The following is a 19238-nucleotide window of genomic DNA, read 5'->3' as shown; positions in this document are numbered from 1 at the left end:
GCAAGTTTTGCAATGTCTTCAATTCACAGTATGATCATCAGGTTGGTTCAACTTATTGAAGTTCATAGAGAGTTAAACTTTTATATGTTATTCGGTATAATTGCACAGATATGTAATATTGTTTACGTATTTACAATATTTTATATAATTTTCTATTGAGTTAATTATGCAGATTTTTTATTAACTCATTTATTATGGAATTCGTCATAAGACAGCATTGCATCGCAATTTCCTGTATTTATTATTATTATTATTATTATTATTATTATTATTATTATTATTATTATTTTTATAAGTTATAAAGGGGAATATCAGAAGATTGTAATAAAAGTTTAATTAGCTAAGAATATATTTATAAAATTAAGTTGTTTTATACCAAATATTGAAGGGAAAAACTGATTAATTAAAAAAGAGGAACAGAAAAGAAAGAAAAAAACCGAAAAGATAAAAACCTCAACCGAACTGAACTAAAGTAGAGAGCCGTTACAAATCTTCAACCTTTGTTCTATTACTGCATGTATTAAAAAGTATTAACATTTTGGTCATTTGACTAAATCTTATAAGGATATTAAACTGGATTTCACCACGGTTTGACGAACTATGATCCAGAAACAATAAAGGTACCTCCTTAAGTATTTATTAGAGTATAATAGCCTTAATTATAATACTTCATCATTGTCTATAAGCAGAGATATAAATTACACAACATATCAAAAAGATCAAAAGTTATGACATGGCAGTTTATCTTGGTATATACCTTATTATTATTATTATTATTATTATTATTATTATTATTATTATTATTATTATTATTATTATTATTACCCCAATTTAAATACGCCTCTTTAGGTATTTTAATTTACACAATCTTGATCTCTTTAATCAACTCTCTTTTATGCATCATATCGGAACCTTTAATTTTTTGCATTGTAATATATATTTTATATTCCTTTATTGAAACCTAAAATATGTGTTCAAGGGTATAGGGTTGCTGACCTCCCCCCCCCCCAAAGATAAGTAAGGAGACTTCTTATTTAGGACAAGATAGAAGGTATATATTAATCTTCCTTTATTGAAACTCAAAATATGTGTCATTGGGTATAGGGTGGCGGACCCCCCTCCCCCAAAAGATAAGGAAGGAGACTGCTATTTAGGACAAGATAATAAGTTAACTAAGTTTAATACATATTCCCTTAATTTCCATAAAACATAAATACATCAGCGACCTCGTCACAAAAAACGCAAGTTGGTGGTACAGCAGTGGTATTTTGGTATATATTTCCCCTTCTCTTTTTAGGGAAATTATTATCAGTATACCATTAATAAACATCGTAACCTCCCTTTCCCCCCAACCCAACCTAGGATGCCGGGAAAATTTATATTATCTCTGGTGATCTCGGCTGTGACAAAATTGCTGTCAGGTTCACGACTTGCAAATTTTTTTTATGTCGAGCAATGTGGTAGTGTGTCAGCCAACTTATGTTGACGTGTTTTTAGAGTACATATAAAGGAATGAAGTTAGAGAAAGACATGGAAAATAGCAATAGAAAACAGTAATTTTTTTATGTATTTACTCGATTGGACGATCTTCAGATAACCTCAACGAAGATAATTAGAAGTGTTATCCATATTTCAAAATGAAAACAAACAGAGATACTGTATAACCTAATGTTCCCACCTAACGTAAGATTCCCACCTAACCCAAGGTTTCCACTTAACCTAAGATTCCCACCTAACCTAAGGTTCCCACTTAACCTAAGGTTCCCACTTAACCTAAGATTCCCAGCTAACCTAAGTTTCCCACCTAACCCAATCTAAGACTTCTGGTCTTCTACCACATCTTGCAGTCCCCTGCATTCCAATATTGGCCGCCCGACCGACTTCCCTTCTGAAAGATATTTTTTCATAGGTATCTTCTACTGTTTCAATCCTTTTTAATAACTTGACAAGTACAACTTTCCTACAATTGCCACATCAAAATCATTCAAAACCCCTATAAACACACCAGAAACACCACTCATGTCCTTCAAAATGGGAAATTGCCATATATTTGGCATGATCCTAACGATGACATCTTCACAAACCGAGATACAAGGAAGCGGTTGCAAAATGTTGGAGCTAGCATCTCATCAGAAGGGAAGATAAGTAATTGGCCCAAAAACAAATCTCTGATTGACCACTTGGAAGGAGAATGGAAATGGCAACAAGTGGGGAAAAAAAAATTGTACCCTTTTCAACCTTTTAGTTGCACTCACTTTTTATAGCCTTCTTCATTTTACATCCATTACTGCTGTCTTTCTTCCTACTTTCTGACATTGTCCAACACTTATAATTTCTGCTTCACAGAGCAACTTGGCATCAAATGGCCTCTTCACACAGGTTGTATGATCCTCATTCCATCAATTCAATACCTACATCAGTGTTAGGATTTAAAAGAAGCAAACAAAATTGGAGGATCATGATATTACATCAGCTTATAAGACAGACGTTTCAAGTACTTTATTTAGGACTAAATATCTCATTCCTCTCCTTATAGTGCAAAAGAAACTGACTGAGCAAACTCAAATAGCACTTGGTATATCCTTATTTTCTATTATGTATTATTCAAAGGCTTTCAGATTACTGTACAGAAATGGGATCCTTAAACCTGAGTGTGTTCCACAATCACATAATTGCATAGAAAACATTAGCAATGATGACATAAGTGTATATTTTTAGTTACTTCAGTAGCTTCAGCTGTGGCTCTTCCATGTTTGAATCCTTGTGTGATTAAGACATATGACTAGATAAAAATGGGAAAGAAATCTCAACTGAAATCAGGATGATCAAGGAGACTTCCGACAAAGGAGTGACTAAGATCATCTAGATTGAGTCCTAGGTGTTGCTGATCGCAAATTGAAGTGAGGTTATCGATTACTATTAAGGACCTTCTGTTGAGACCAAGGAGGAGAATTGTCTTATGGTATTTACATAAGAAGAAATTGGATACCAGACTTGACTGAATTTGGACAAACTATCATTATGTTAGAGACAAACTGTAAGGATAGGAGTTGTAAAAAAAGGTCTTGGCTATAGAGCAATTATTGGTAGCATTACTATATTTAAGATCATCAGAACTACGACTGGTATGATAAAGAGAATAAAGGCTAAGGCGAATCTAGATCAACTGCAAGGCCTGCTGAGGTAGGATTATGGCTATAAATTTAGACAATGTTCACCATAAGCTCATGGGTTGTGCCAAAGAAAAGTGAAACCCAACAGCATTAGAGTCATCTCACTCATAAAATTTGTTCTTACTTGAGGAGTTTGGGTCAGCCATGGTGATATGCTATTCAGGATGGATTGCAAGACCTGAGAAATCTGCAGTCTTTATAAGAGTCAGCTGCAATTCAGCACTACGCCCTTTTTGCCTTTTTCAAGAATTGTACTATAAACAAAGTATTTGCTTGGAATATAAATAATTTTAAATTTTTATATATGAAATTAATCACTTATCAATTACAGTACCATATTATTTTTAAAGTTTTCTCTTGATCTGGAGTTGTATGGTCTTTTTACCAAAAATATACAATTCCCTGAAATATGAAAAATAGATTCTATTGTACTTAGTCTTATAGAAGTTAAATAAGGTTTTGTATGGTTATAACTGAGCTATATTATCTTTATTTCAGATATTATGAATTAAGAAGTCTCCAAAAAGAAGTGAAAATGCCCCCATTTAAACCAGTATTGGGGTTACAAGAAATTGTTTTAAATCATGTGTCACACTCTCTTCGGAAACTGTGCTGTGACTGCAGTATTTTTAAATCAGATATAAAGTATGTGATAGATTATTTTGACATCCTTTTACCTCCTCAAATTCAGTCTGGGATATGTGAAAAGTTTCTACAAGACTCCCACAGGGTAAGTAATATTGTATTTACATTTGTTTCACAAGTCTCTCACTTATACATAGCCCCCATATGATTCCTTTACATAGAATAGATATCAGAGAAGCTGGAGTACTCATTGGTTAAACTTTTATAACTAAGTATAAACTGGTAGCTGGTAGTTACTGGTCGGGAACAGGGAAACACGGCCCCCCTACTTGCTTACTGAGCACTCAATTTAATAGCAGTCATCAGTGAGAACAGACGTTCTTCCACTGGCTGGAATGTGTTGGCCTTTTAATTACTTTTCTGTTTTTCTTTCCTGCGTACTTTGTGTTTGTTTGCTGCCTTGGGGATGTCTACAGTTAAGCTAACTTGGTTTTTAAATGTTTCTTTGTTCTTAGACAAGTGCAAACCATCATCTTTAACTAACAAGAATAGATAACAGTGAAGCTGGAAGACAGGAGATAAAATTATATTGAGGTGTAAATAACTGACATCTCCCCTAGATTTCAGCCCACCGTCAGTGCACACCTCTTACTTGCTGGTACTATTTGTGGCAAAATTTTACAAATTCTTTATATCTTTTTCTTTTCGAGCATGTTTCCTTTGAATGTTTGCTTCATCAAGGATGTCACCCATTATCTGGAAATGTCTGAGATTGTCACCTAAGACCTGCGGTACTATCATGAGTGCCCTTGATGTGGATCCTCTTCAGTTTTGTCTTCAATGCCGAGTGCATACATGCTCACAATTGTGTCCTTGTTATGATTATCGGTAGTGGCCATCCTCCCTGTGGGAAAAGTGCGGCAGGAGGAGGGAGAAGCCTAAGATGGATTTTTCACCTTTAGGGTTATCCTCAACATTGAAGAAGGCTTGAGCAGTTTTTTCTACCCTTGGTACTCTTCTGGCTGGTTGTTCTTCATTGGCTTCCTACGGCAGCCAATCGAGTAAGAGTGTTGACCCTTTAACCTTAGGGCAAGGGTTGTGAGGTTTGTCCGTTTCCCATAGCAAAACTGACTCCTCTTTATTTCAGAGATCTAACGCTCTTCTTATGCTGTGGCCCTCCTTGGGTATCCAAGTTCCCCTTCGGAGGAGAAGCTTCAGTAATTCCTCGCTTCCAGGCGCCCTCCAGAGGTCATTGCTTCGCCAGTGTCTGCCCAGGAATTTCTGGTCGTTGCCCCATCTCCTGCAGAGAAGTTTCCGATCGATGTCTTATTACTTGCAGAGGAGTTTCTGGTTGTTGCTCCAACACTGCAGAGGAGTTTCCGGTCGTCAAACCATCCCCTGCAGAGGAGTTAGAGGAGTTTCCGGTCATCAAACCATCACCTGCAGAGGAGTTTCCGGTCGCCGCCCCATCACCTGCAGAGGAGTTTCTGGTCGTCGCCCCAACACCTGCAGAGGTGTTTCGGTCATCAAACCATCCCCTGCAGAGGAGTTTCCGGTCGTCAAACCATCCCCTGCAGAGGAGTTTCCGGTCGCCACCCCATCACCTGCAGAGGAGTTTCCGGTCGTCGTCCCATCACCTGCAGAGGAGTTTCCAATCGCCTCCCCATCACGTGCAGAGGAGTTTCTGGTCGTCGCCCCATCACCGGCAGAAGAATTTCTGGTCGTTGCCCCAACACCTGCAGAGGAGTTTCTGGTCGTTGCCCCATCCCCTGCAAAGGAGTTTCTGGTCGTTGTCCTATCACCTGCAGAGGAGTTTCCAGTCGTCATCCTATCACCTGCAGAGGAATTTCTGAGCGTCAACCCGTCACCTGGAGAGGAGTTTCTGGTCGTTGGCCTATCACCTGGAGAGGAGTTTCCGGTCGTCAAACCATCACCTGCAGAGGAGTTTCCGGTCGCCGCCCCATCACCTGCAGAGGAGTTTCTGGTCGTTGCCCCAACACCTGCAGAGGTGTTTCGGTCATCAAACCATCCCCTTCAGAGGAGTTTCCGGCCGTCAAACCATCCCCTGCAGAGGAGTTTCCGGTCGCCACCCAATCACCTGCAGAGGAGTTTCCGGTCGTCGTCCCATCACCTGCAGAGGAGTTTCTGGTCATCGCCCCATCACCAGCGGAAGAAGTTCTGGTCGTTGCCCCAACACCTGCAGAGGAGTTTCTGGTCGTTGCCCCATCCCCTGCAAAGGAGTTTCTGGTCGTTGTCCTATCACCTGCAGAGGAGTTTCCAGTCGTCGTCCTATCACCTGCCGAGGAATTTCCGAGCGTCAACCCGTCACCTGCAGAGGAGTTTCGGGTCGTTGGCCTATCACCTGGAGAGGAGTTTACGGTCGTCGTCTCATCACCTGCAGAAGAATTTCCAGTCGTCGCCCCATCACCTGCAGAGGAGTTTCCGGTCGTTGCCTCGTCACCTGAAGAGGATGATATTAGTCCTGCCTTTCCGTATCCTCTGCCCCATCCTTCCAAGGACTTTTAATCTGTTTAGTGAGCTGATTACCCTCGCCCCTCCAGGAGCTCCTCTCCTGCTTACTATCGCTCTTCAGAGCAACCTTCGAGCAATCCTACCTCTCCGGAGGAAGATCCTAGATCATTCTTTCAGGAGAGGTGTCTTTCTTCTTCAAAGGATGTGTCACCACCCAGACAACATTCTCCTAGAATCTCAGCTACCAGGCCTTAGCCATCATGCTCTTCTAGACAACGAGCTTCTTCAATGAGTTCTTCCCCTCATTGTCCATTACATCCTAGACCTTCCTAGCCTTGCAATTCCAGAAGCACTTCTAGGTGAGCTTCACCTTTGACCTCTCCTTTATACCAGGCTCCTGCTTTTCACGCTTTGCACGCTCATTCCAGCGCTTCACCAGATCCTGCTCCTCGCAGATGCAGAACTTTCCCTTGACAAACTTCTAGGCAATCTTCCCCAGGGACCTCTAACTCTCCGGGTTACGTATATCATGAGCTCGTGTCATCTGGATGCGCTTTGAGACTTTCTTCTTATCCTCGCCAGCATTCTGATCGTCGGATTTCTTCTCGTTGAGGCCCGCCTGTCGGATCTTCTCCTGGACGTGCCTCACCTCGTTGCCACGTCTACCAAATACACTTCACCTTGCTTTTCTTCAGTAAAGCAAAGCTTTTCCAGGCGTTCACCTTTTCACAAGCGCTCGCCCCCCACTTCCTCAGTGTTTAAGCGGTCTTTCGCCCTTTCCTTCCTAGAGGACAACGTCCGTTCGCCTTGTGAACATCAGCAACATTCTCTGTCAGATCTCTACAAGTGTTCATCCGTAGAGTGAGGTGGTCGCATCTCTCCCATTTGTGCCAGGCACGAGGATCATCACCTAAACCCACCTCACCTCTTCGCGAATCATCCAGACAACCCTAACCATGCCACGCATCACCTAGACATGCTCCACAGGATGCTAAACGTGCCCCTACAGCGCTCACTTCCAGGATGGAGTATAACTTAGAACTCTTTTACGCTCGTCACCTGGAAGCACTCCACAGGATACTAGACGTGCCCCTACAGCGCACACCTCCAGGATGGAGCGTAATTTGGAATCCTCTTTGAGAAAAAACATTATATCTGCGAGAGCTAGTGCGTGTGTCCCTCAACACACACGCGTTCTAGCCGGCACTCATAATTATGACAAGCAGGTCTATCCAGTAGACCTTCCTGACTACCAAAGTCATGATCGTTTGTGCCCAGTTACAGGTGACCCTCATCCTCGGGTTCAAGATCATACAGGGTAGTTTCTTCCTGTGACAATTATCGATTGTCTCCCCGATTGAATTTTGTCAACCTCATCACTCTCCTCGGAATTGAACAGTTCCCAGTAGGGACTGTCTTCAGTCTTCTTTGGAATAGAACAGATTCCATTCAGATCTCGAGTTTCCTAATGCCTCGGAGGATAGGTTTTTTTCTAACCCTCCTTCCCTTAGTCTTTACACCTCAGAGAGAGTTAGGATCGTCAGTCAGTACCGAAGAAAAGATCTTCACAGACAAGTAGGGATTCTTGAGGTTCCCTGGAAATCATGACTTGAGATCCAGGCTTTCTCCTTATGGTTTCCTTCCCTCCTCTCGGGGGTTATGGAAACAAAAGTCTTGCTCCTTAAGGGTGTTGACCCTCTCCCTCAGGTTTGAGTCCTGTTGCTGTCGGCTTTCCCTAGATTGGCCCTCCTTTTTTATCCTCTAGCACTGGCCTTCTCGGATTTTGTGGGCTTCTCCGTCTAAGATTCAGGCAAAGAAGCTTATGAGTTTTATGGGAGGTTTTTTCCTCAGAGAGGCCTCTCCCTTCTTATGGAGGTCAATTTTTGGAACACAAGGCTCACTGACCCAGTTGAATCCGGGTGGTTGTCTCAGATGGGGTCCCTTCAGCTGGTCCTTCGTCAGTCTTTAGACTTTGTTTCTAAAGAAATTCTTGTAGCTTTATCCCCTCAATGTCAGAAGTACCTTCTCTGGTGGTCACAGAGAGACTCTCAAAGTAGGGCGGATTTCCTCTCGGTTCCCCCTGACTTTATGTTTGGTCCGATGCATCGGATAAGAAATGTGGTGTGCATCCAGGATCAGAGATTGTTTTGGGCCAATAGTTAGAAGCGGAGAAGGCTCATTCCATAAATTGGAGGAAACTGACGGTTAGTCGGCTAGGTTTCCTAGCATTCCAGGGCCAGTTGGCAGACACGGTAGTGGCAGTTTATGTTGACATATAATGGCCATCACTTACTGGAGGAAGTAGGGTGAACTATTGGAGTCTCTCAATCGTGAGGCCCTCACAATTCTGCGATGGGCGGAGAGGATAAGAACATCGTTGGTTCCTCAGTTCATTCTTGGTCATCTCAACATCTTGGCAGATGCCCTGCTGAGGAGAATTGGGTTCAGGGGCTCAGAATGGACCCTTTGCCATGAAGTCTTCGCCGGCCAGTAACAGGTGATCTGTTCGCCATTCCTCAGAACTTCCGATGTCAGGTCTTCTTCTCTCCTTTCCAGGATACTCAGAGTGCTGTGGCTGATGCTCCTCTGCAGGATGGGGAAGGTCATTAGTCCTCTGGAGAAGACTGTCCTCAGCAAGGTGAGGGCAAGCAGTCACCTGATTTTGTCCCTTTTTTCTCTCTTCTGATCTCATAAAGAGTGGTTCCTAGAACTGCTGAAATCTCCAATCAGGGGAGATTCATAGAAATAAACAGAATTTTAATTATAAAATTTTTATCTCTGTACGCATCTTATTTTCATATACATGCCCACTCTCCTCCCCACTAACTTATAGTATCATGAGGAGGGATAGTGTTGATCTTGAAGCTGAAGTCTTAATTAAAAGAAGCAGCAACCTGTGCTTTTCACTCTTATCACTAATTATTACTGGCTAAACTACAACCAAAGTTGGAAAAGCAGGATACTATAAGCCCAAGGGCTCCAACAGGGAAAATAGTGAGGAAAAGATAAAATAGTTCCCGAGTGTACTCTCAAGAAAGAGAACTCTAACCCATGTTAGTGGAAGACTATGGTACAGGTGCTATAGCACTAATCAAGACTAGAGAATACGTTTTGATTTTGGAATTTTCTTCTCCTAGAAGAGATGCTTACTATAGCTAAAGAGTCTCTTCTTCCCTTAGCAAGTGGAAAGTAGCCACTGAACAATTACAGTATAGTAGTTGACCCCTTGAGTGAAGAAGTTTCCATTCCCTTGTTAAAGTCATGTAATTATTGAAGCGAAAGAAAATTGAATTTTTCATGTTTTATGTGTAAGTGTCAATTAAACTGGGCAGAATTGTAGAAATTAAAATTATATTAAAATTGTTTTTCTTGTTTCTCTTCATTCCTGACTTGTATTGAAAATAGAAGTGCATGCCAAAAAATAACTGTATTTCCAAGTAATATTAGTTTGTTTAATCATATATATGATTTCTGAAACTTTGAAAAGTCAATTTTATATTCTTTATTATTAAAAGCCACTGTTTTCTGTATTACAAAATTTTCAATATTAATCTTACCCGATGATCATGTAGCTGTCAACTCCGTTGCCCGACAGAAATCTAAGGTCGGGATACGCCAGCGATCGCTATACAGGTGGGGGTGTACACAACAGCGCCATCTGTGAGCAGGTACTCAAGTACTTCTTGTCAACAAGAACTCAATTTTTCCTCTGTCGTGCCACCGGCAAGACCTACTTGGATACGCTGTTGATTCTGGAGTTGTTTTTCACGATTTTGGTGATGTATTCGCTCTAGATTTTAGCCTTCGCTATTCAGGAAGCTTTATCATTAGCTTAGCAAGCTTTTTGATTTAATTTGGATTAATTGTTAACGAACTTTGCTAGATTTTGGAATTCCCCCTTGACTATTTCTACAATTCAAGATGTCTGACCAGTCTCAAGCCCCTAAGTACAGGCAGTGTAGTGTTAGGGCTTGTACTAGGCGTCTTCCGAAGGCCTCCATAGATCCTCACACCGTTTGTTCCGATTGTAGGGGTAAATCCTGTCAATTGGAAGATCGATGTGAGGAATGCGCTGGGCTTTCGGAATTCGATTTTAACGAATTCCTTAAAAATGCACGTAGGCTAGAGAAGGATAGGATCAGGAGGAGTTCTTCTCGCTCTTTTGATTTTTCCTCTCCCCTTGCCCCTCAACCTATTCCTTCCCCTGTAGTGGTGACTCCCGACCCTGCTACTAGTGCTCAGCCCTCCATGGCGGATATGATGCGTGCCATTCAGGCTCTTGGTGACAGAGTGGAGTCATTGGCTAATGACCGTAATCAGCTTTTGGCAGATGTCAAAGAGCTGAAAGCGCAAAGTGCAGTGGGAAGTGTTAGTGCAAGTGAAGTGAAAAGTGTCAGTGTCAGTGTTGCTCATGAGGGTACATCTGTTCGTGCCAGTCGTCCTCCCAGTCCGGGACCTCTTGCAAGCTCCCAAGCCCAGGGGAGAAGCAATGTCGAAGGACCAAAGGGTTCGGCAGGCCTTGATCAGCGTACGGATGTACCCTCAGTGGTTGCGGACGTATCTGTCAGAGATCGTCCCATCCACAAACAGACGAATGAGCCCTATCATTCCTCGTCTGTGGAAGAAGTTTCAAGGAAGAAACGATGGACCAAGGTCTCACGACCTCTCAAGCGTAAGGTCCCTTCCGAGCGAGTCCAACGGCCCAGGTGTAGCCACTGGGTCAGTTCGGACTCGCCGCAGTCTTCCGAAGACTGCACACCTCCCAAGAGAGGTAGAGTGGTTCCACAACAGGCTACTACTCCGTCTGTTGCCGCACCAACCACGGTAGACCCTAAGTGGTCCATGCTGCAGACTATGCAGTCTCAGCTTGCTGCGTTCATGCAAGAGTATCATGCTGAGAAGGTTGACACTGCACCTGTTAACCTACAACCTGCCACGGTTGTGCGCTCAGCAGATACTGCGGCTGCCTGCTCCCACACTCCACCTGTGAGAGCTCCACCACCGATGCGCAGTCCACCCTGCCAGACGCATGTTCATGCTGCACCATCCGTTGACATGCGTGAGCTACCGCATCAGCAGTGGGAAGGTGCTGTAGAGCTGCCGTGTTTTGACACTATGCGGCATGCTCCGCAACCCATGCGGCATGCTCCGCATCCCATACGGCATGCTCCACTACCCACGGCAGTCCCTCCCACGCACCAGCACTCTGCTTTTGTTGTTGCCAGCTCGCAGACTGACCAGCAGCGGCATGATGTTGGATCCGCAGCAGCTACGCATGCACCCGTGCTGCCGGATTCAGCCGTTCACCTTTCTGCTCCACCTTTGCCACTTCCTACTCAGCTTTCGGATGATGGAGTATCGGATGACGAAGCTGCACATTTGGATGAACCGCACTCCGACTTAGAAGGGCCCAAGTCTACGCCTCCCTCCTTAGACTTTCGTAAAGTCCTTGCCTTGTTCAGGGACTTCTATCCAGAACAGTTTGTGTCTGCAACCCCTCGCTCTCCTCCCTCCGAGTTTGCTCTGGGCATGCAGTCTGCTGCTCCTGCCTTCACCAAGCTTGTCCTCTCACGCTCATCCAAGAGAGCTTTGAGGGTTATGGGAGAGTGGTTGCAGTCCAAGAAGCAACTGGGAAAGACTGCTTTCATCTTTCCACCTACCAAGCTTGCTTCCAAATCTAGCGTCTGGTATGCCACGGGAGAGGAACCCGGCTTGGGAGTTCCTGCCTCTGCCCAGGGCGACTTCTCAAGTCTGGTTGACTCTCCCCGCAGGCTGGCTATGAGACGATCTAAGATTTGCTGGTCCTTTTCTGACATGGATCATCTGTTGAAGGGAGTCTTTCGTGCTTTCGAGATCTTCAACTTCCTCGATTGGTGTTTGGGAGCGTTAAGCAGAAAGACTTCCCCTTCGGATAAGGACTCTGCCATGCTTATCATGTCTAGCATGGATAAAGCCATTCGGGATGGGTCTGGTGAGCTTGCGGCTTCGTACGTGTCGGGAGTGCTTAAGAAGAGAGAACATCTTTGCTCCTTCTTGTCGTCTGGGATCACTCCTTGCCAGAAGTCGGAGTTGTTGTTTGCTCCTCTCTCCAAGTGCCTGTTTCCGGAGGAGCTGATCAAGGGGATGGCTGCCTCGCTGATCCAGAAGGATACCCATGACCTGATGGCATCTTCCGCACGTAAGGCTAAAGCTTTACCTTCCGTGCCTAGACCTTTCCGTTCTGCAGCAGTAGACACACCAGCAACTAGGTTCATCCCGCCCTTTCGTGGCAGAACCTCCAGCAGAGGAGGTACCCGTGCCGACAGTCACCGTGGCAAATCCAAGAAGGGTTCCAAGTCCGCAAAAGGCAGGATCTGACTGCCTTCCTCTCCAGACAGCAGTGGGAGCCAGGCTCAAGAACTTCTGGCAAGCCTGGGAGAGCAGAGGTGCAGACGCTCAGTCTGTGAAGTTGCTACGGGAGGGGTACAGAATTCCGTTCTGCCGCAGTCCCCCTCTAGCAACATCTCCCATCAACCTCTCTCCCAACTACAAGGAGAAGGACAAGAGGCTAGCTTTGCAACAAGAGGTGTCGCTCTTGCTACAAAAGGGAGCGGTAGTCATAGTCCGGGACCATCAATCCCCGGGCTTCTACAACCGTCTCTTCCTGGTAGCGAAGAAGACAGGAGGTTGGAGACCGGTGCTGGACGTCAGTGCTCTCAATGCTTTTGTCACCAAGCAGACGTTCACGATGGAGACGACGAAGTCGGTCCTAGCAGCTGTCAGGAAGGAAGACTGGATGGTCTCGTTAGACCTGAAAGACGCGTACTTTCACGTCCCCATCCATCCAGACTCCCAACCTTTCCTAAGGTTCGTCTTTGGAAAGGTCGTGTACCAGTTCCAAGCCCTGTGCTTTGGCCTAAGCACGGCACCTCTTGTGTTTACCAAACTGATGAGGAATATTGCCAAATTCCTTCACTTGGCAGACATCAGAGCCTCCCTCTATTTGGACGACTGGCTTTTAAGAGCTCAGTCAAGTCGTCGCTGTCTGGAGAATCTCAGATGGACTATGGATCTGACCAAGGAATTGGGCCTCCTGGTCAATATAGAGAAGTCCCAACTCGTCCCATCCCAGACCATTGTCTATCTAGGTATGGAGATTCAGAGTCGAGCTTTTCGGGCTTTTCCGTCGGCCCCAAGGATCAATCAAGCCCTAGAATGCATCCAGAGCATGCTGAGAAGGAACCGATGTTCAATCAGGCAGTGGATGAGTCTAACAGGGACACTTTCATCGCTGGCCCAGTTCATCGAGTTAGGGAGACTCCACCTCCGCCCCCTCCAGTATCATCTAGCTGCTCACTGGAGAAAGGACATGACGCTAGAGGCGGTCTCAGTGCCTATTTCCGAAGAGATGAGGTCTACACTGATGTGGTGGAGGAACAGCATTCTTCTCAAGGAAGGTCTACCATTGGCTGTTCAGACCCCCGACCACCGTCTCTTCTCGGACGCATCGGACACGGGCTGGGGTGCGACACTGGACGGACAGGAATGCTCGGGCACGTGGAATCAGGAGCAAAGGACACTTCACATCAACTGCAAGGAGCTTTTGGCAGTTCATCTGGCCTTGATAAACTTCAAGTCCCTCCAGCTAAGCAAGGTGGTGGAGGTGAACTCCGACAACACCACAGCCTTGGCTTACATCTCCAAGCAAGGAGGGACTCATTCGAGGAAGTTGTTCGAGATCGCAAGGGACCTCCTCATTTGGTCAAAAGATCGAAAGATTTCGCTGGTAACGAGGTTCATTCAGGGCGACATGAATGTCATGGCAGATCGCCTCAGCCGGAAGGGTCAGGTCATCCCCACAGAGTGGACCCTTCACAAGAATGTTTGCAGCAGACTATGGGCCCTGTGGGGTCAGCCCACCATAGATCTATTCGCTACCTCGATGACCAAGAGACTCCCGATGTATTGTTCTCCGATTCCAGACCCAGCAGCAGTTCACGTGGATGCCTTTCTGCTGGATTGGTCCCATCTAGACCTGTATGCGTTCCCTCCGTTCAAGATTGTCAACAGGGTACTTCAGAAGTTCGCCTCTCACGAAGGGACACGGTTGACGTTGGTTGCTCCCCTCTGGCCCGCGAGAGAATGGTTCACCGAGGTACTGCAATGGCTAGTAGACGTTCCCAGGACTCTTCCTCTAAGAGTGGACCTTCTACGTCAGCCTCACGTAAAGAAGGTACACCCAAGCCTCCACGCTCTTCGTCTGACTGCCTTCAGACTATCGAAAGACTCTCAAGAGCTAGAGGCTTTTCGAAGGAGGCAGCCAGAGCGATTGCCAGAGCAAGGAGGACATCCACTCTCAGAGTCTATCAGTCAAAATGGGAAGTCTTCCGAAGCTGGTGCAAGGCGAATGCAGTTTCCTCAACCAGTACCTCTGTAACACAGATAGCTGACTTCCTGTTACATCTAAGGAATGTAAGATCCCTATCAGCTCCTACGATCAAGGGTTACAGGAGCATGTTGGCAGCGGTCTTCCGCCACAGAGGCTTGGATCTTTCCACCAACAAAGATCTACAGGACCTCCTTAGGTCTTTTGAGACCTCAAAGGAACGTCGGTTGTCCACACCAGGCTGGAACCTAGACGTGGTTTTAAAGTTCCTGATGTCAGCAAGATTCGAACCGCTTCAATCAGCCTCTTTTAAGGATCTCACATTAAAGACTCTTTTCCTCGTTTGCTTAGCAACAGCTAAAAGAGTCAGTGAGATCCACGCCTTCAGCAGGAACATAGGTTTTACATCTGAAATGGCTACGTGTTCCTTGCAGCTCGGTTTTTTGGCTAAAAACGAGCTTCCTTCTCGTCCTTGGCCCAAGTCGTTCGAGATCCCAAGCCTGTCCAACTTGGTGGGGAACGAACTAGAGAGAGTACTTTGCCCAGTAAGAGCTCTTAAGTACTATTTAAGACGGACAAAGCCATTACGAGGACAATCAGAAGCTTTATGGTGTTCTATCAAGAAACCTGCTTTACCGATGTCTAAGAACGCAGTTTCTTACTACATCAGGCTTCTGATTAGAGAGGCCCATTCTCATCTGAAGGAAGAAGACCTTGCTTTGCTGAAGGTAAGGACACATGAAGTCAGGGCTGTCGCTACTTCAGTGGCCTTCAAACAGAACCGTTCTCTGCAGAGTGTTATGGATGCAACCTATTGGAGAAGCAAGTCAGTGTTCGCATCATTTTATCTCAAAGATGTCCAGTCTCTTTACGAGAACTGCTACACCCTGGGACCATTCGTAGCAGCGAGTGCAGTAGTAGGTGAGGGCTCAGCCACTACATTCCCATAATCCCATAACCTTTTTTAATCTTTCTCTTGAAATACTTTTTATTGTTGTTTTTTGGGTTGTACGGAAGGCTAAGAAGCCTTCCGCATCCTGGTTGATTTGGCGGGTGGTCAAATTCTTTCTTGAGAAGCGCCTAGATTAGAGGTTGTGATGAGGTCCTTTAGTATGGGTTGCAGCCCTTCATACTTCAGCACCTAGGAGTCGCTCAGCATCCTAAGAGGACCGCTAGGCTCAGTAAGGAAGACGTACTTAAAAAAGGCAGAGTAATGGTTCAAGTCGACTTCCTTACCAGGTACTTATTTATTTTATGTTTGTTATTTTGAATAACTGCTAAAATGAAATACGGGATACTTAGCTTCTTATGTTAACATGTATGCTGGTCTCCACCCACCACCCTGGGTGTGAATCAGCTACATGATCATCGGGTAAGATTAATATTGAAAAATGTTATTTTCCTTAGTAAAATAAATTTTTGAATATACTTACCCGATGATCATGAATTTAAGGACCCTCCCTTCCTCCCCATAGAGAACCAGTGGACCGAGGAGAAAATTGAGTTCTTGTTGACAAGAAGTACTTGAGTACCTGCTCACAGATGGCGCTGTTGTGTACACCCCCACCTGTATAGCGATCGCTGGCGTATCCCGACCTTAGATTTCTGTCGGGCAACGGAGTTGACAGCTACATGATCATCGGGTAAGTATATTCAAAAATTTATTTTACTAAGGAAAATAACATTTTGTATTTTTTTTTCAGGTCATATATAAGGAGATGTTAAATGAAAAATATTTATACCTGTGCACAGAACTTCATGCTGAATTCCTTTGGATAATTGATTGTCAAAAGCTGATGCCATCTGTTCTAGGAGAACTAGATGGAAAACAGGTAAAGTCTCTTAAGATGAATTATGCTCCTGGCCAATATGATGGAGGAGAAGAGTATGCTGAAATTGAAACATCCAGAGAAGGTCCCCTTCACCTGTATAAATTTCTATCTACACTAGTAAACCTAAGAAGCTTAAAATGTTCACAGCTTTGTAATAACACCATGCTGAAAATTCTATCGAAAAATTGCCCAAATCTGGAGGAAATAAGCATTGATATGTGCACTGGAGTGGATGATGATGGTTTGTTTCATCTCTGTGGCTTTGCTCCCTCTGCAGACTGTTTTGTTGACATCAGAGGTGGTGCTGTGGTACCTTCTAAGTCAGGATGTAGGAAACTTAAGAAAGTTAACTTAGAGTATACGTGTACTGGGACTCAGGGCACTGCTATACTTTTGTATTTATGTCCAAACTTAGAGGAGCTCTTGGTAACCCCAGATGTTAATTTTGGTGATGTTTTCTACTTGCTTCATGGGACTAATCCTGAAAGGCATGAAAGTGTAAAAGCAGTGTATCAATTGAAAGTAATGAAAAGTTATATGGAACTTGATGAAGATGTATTGTCTCTTATAACAAAAACTTGTCCCCATCTGAAGTCCATAACTTTAAGGTGCAACGGAGTCGAAAGAAAGGACAGAAACATACTCGCTAATTTATTAGGACTGAAGATAGAATCTTTGGATGTCATGAACTGTAGCATGCCAGCTTTACTCTGGTATCTAGAACTTTGTGGAAAGAATATTGAGTCCTTAACTATTGAACACCTTTCCATGGCGCCAATGAGTTTGATATTCACTAGAACTCATTTACAGAATATAATAAGAACATGCCCCAATTTAAAGAAATTCACATTGAAGCTTAATAATAACCCAATCCAACCAGACTTTCCTTACTCATCTTTTGGCTCAAATTTATTGTATTTCACTACTTTAACTCATTTGAATCTGGAAGGGCTATCTATATCTGTAGAGGATTTGTCAATTTTCATTATGAAATGTGACTATTTGTTGGAGCTGCACATACTCATTTTGAATCTTGAAATTTTGGGAGATAATGTCTTATATGATTTTTTAACATCTGGCTGTTTGCAAAATCTTAAATACCTCTTCCTTTACCGACCCCTTTTGACTATAAGTGGTTTGAGGAGGCTAGTTAAGTACTGTCCAAAATTGCAGTCGGTTGGACCTCTATCATCTTGGTCAATTTCTGAAAAAGAAAGGGAAATTTTTGTTAAGGAAATTAGGGTCAACAACTGGGATTTGAATGTAGCAAGTACGGAAATGTTAAGCATGTTCCATATTTAGGGCTAGAAGTCTCTTCTGACTGGGGGAAATTTGGGGTAATATTTTACAATAATGTGTTTAGTTTTCTTAAAGAATTTTAATTAACTTTTGACTCAATTCCATTAAAAAACTCAAAGAATTCATTTATAATAGTTTAACCGCCTTGCTTAATTACATTTATCTTCCCTATCTTACGAGTCGGAAACTTTCCTCTAACTAATTCATGTGTACTTTGGTGCTTTTAAATTTTACTTGCCAGCGCATGCTTATATGAAAATCAGAACATAAATTTTGAGTTGTTCAAAAAATACTTCATTTTAACATTATATCATTGGAAATTGCATTTAGATATACATACAGTACAAAACTGTTGTAATGATAGAAACCATGTGACTATATTTTATGTTTTTCAATATTAAACTTACCCGATAATCATGTAGCTGTCAACTCCGTTGCCCGACAGAATTCTATGGAGGGATACGCCAGCTATCACAATACTAGAAGGGGGTGTACTTACCAGCGCCACCTGTGGCCAGGTACTCAAGTACTTCTTGTTGACACCTCCTCAATTATTCCTCTGTCGTGCTTCCGGCAAGACGTTCTGGGATACGCTTATGGTCTTCGAGTTTATTCACGGCTAATTGGTGAAGTATTCTCTCAGATTAACGGCTGTCGCTTTACTGGAAACCTTCTTATATTAGCTAGATAGCTTTTATATAGTCCTGATTAACGGTTAACGATTTTTTGCTTGTTTTTGGAACCCCCTTTGGCTAACTCTTTGGATTCAAGATGTCTGACATTTCGCAAGCCCCCTCCCATAGACGATGTAGGTCTTGCAATAGGCGTATTCCGAAGGCCTCGGTAGATCCTCACACCGCTTGTTCTGACTGTAGCGACAGGCCCTGTCAGTTAGAAAATCGATGTGAGGAATGCGCCGGACTTTCGGAATTGGAATTTGTCCGTCTTTTGAAATATTCAACTAAGTTAGAGAGAGGTAGAGTTAGGAGAAGTTCTTCTCACTCTTCACTGTTTTCCTCACCTCATGATCCCCTACCTTTTCCTACCCCTGTAGTGGCTACCCCCGAACCTACTGTTTGCCCTCCGCCTGATATGTCTGTCGTTTTGCGTGCTATTCAGGCTTTAGGCGATAAAGTAGAGTCAGTGGTAAGTGACCATAAGTCTCTGATGGCCGAAGTTAAAGAACTAAAGGTCAAGAGTGCAGTGGGTGGAGTTAGTGCCAGTGCTGTGACGAGTGCTAGTGTCAGTGCAGTGCCAAGTGCTAGTGTTAGTGCCAGTGTGGTGCGTGAGGATTTTTCTGTGCGAGCCAGTCGTCCTCCCAGTCCGGGACCTCTTGCAAGCTCCCAAGCCCAGGGGAGAAGCAATGTCGAAGGGCATAAGGGTTCGGCAGGCCTTGTTAGGCGCACAGAATTATCCTCGGTGGTTGCGGGCGTGTCTTCCAAAGACCGTCACTCCCACCTGCAGACGATTGAGCCCGTCTTTATCTCGTCCGCTGATCAACTGTCAGGGAAG

At 44.1% G+C, this 19238-nt stretch overlaps 2 protein-coding genes across 3 annotated transcripts in view; both read left to right on the top strand.

Annotated features, from left to right (window-relative positions):
• Positions 1-18112, top strand: part of LOC137642817 (uncharacterized) — a 95479-nt gene extending 77367 nt beyond the window's left edge. The window contains exons 1-3 of one of the 2 annotated variants that reach the window (XM_068375703.1): positions 487-620; positions 3672-3903; positions 16299-18112. In XM_068375703.1, coding sequence (XP_068231804.1) covers positions 3709-3903; positions 16299-17729 — 1626 coding nt within the window. In that variant the 5' untranslated portion in view covers positions 487-620; positions 3672-3708 and the 3' untranslated portion in view covers positions 17730-18112. Of the gene's footprint in view, positions 1-486; positions 621-3671; positions 3904-16298 lie in introns of those variants that run through there. The other variant, XM_068375704.1, reaches the window with a different exon arrangement.
• On the top strand, positions 13663-16231 carry LOC137642331 (uncharacterized). Its single transcript, XM_068374825.1, has 2 exons — positions 13663-14694; positions 16224-16231. The coding sequence occupies exons 1-2, from the start codon at positions 13755-13757 to the stop codon at positions 16229-16231; spliced, it is 948 nt and encodes a 315-aa protein (XP_068230926.1). The 5' UTR covers positions 13663-13754.
• Positions 18113-19238: the final 1126 nt, after the last annotated feature.

The sequence above is a fragment of the Palaemon carinicauda genome, chromosome 6 (genome assembly GCF_036898095.1).
Source record: "Palaemon carinicauda isolate YSFRI2023 chromosome 6, ASM3689809v2, whole genome shotgun sequence".
NCBI lineage: Eukaryota > Metazoa > Arthropoda > Malacostraca > Decapoda > Palaemonidae > Palaemon > Palaemon carinicauda.
Note: the sequence above shows the minus strand (reverse complement) of the source record. Positions and strands in the feature narration are given on the sequence as shown.

Excerpts from the sequence above, each read along its gene's own strand:
- LOC137642331 (XM_068374825.1), top strand. The coding sequence starts at position 13,755 with ATGCTCGGGCACGTGGAATCAGGAGCAAAGGACACTTCACATCAACTG.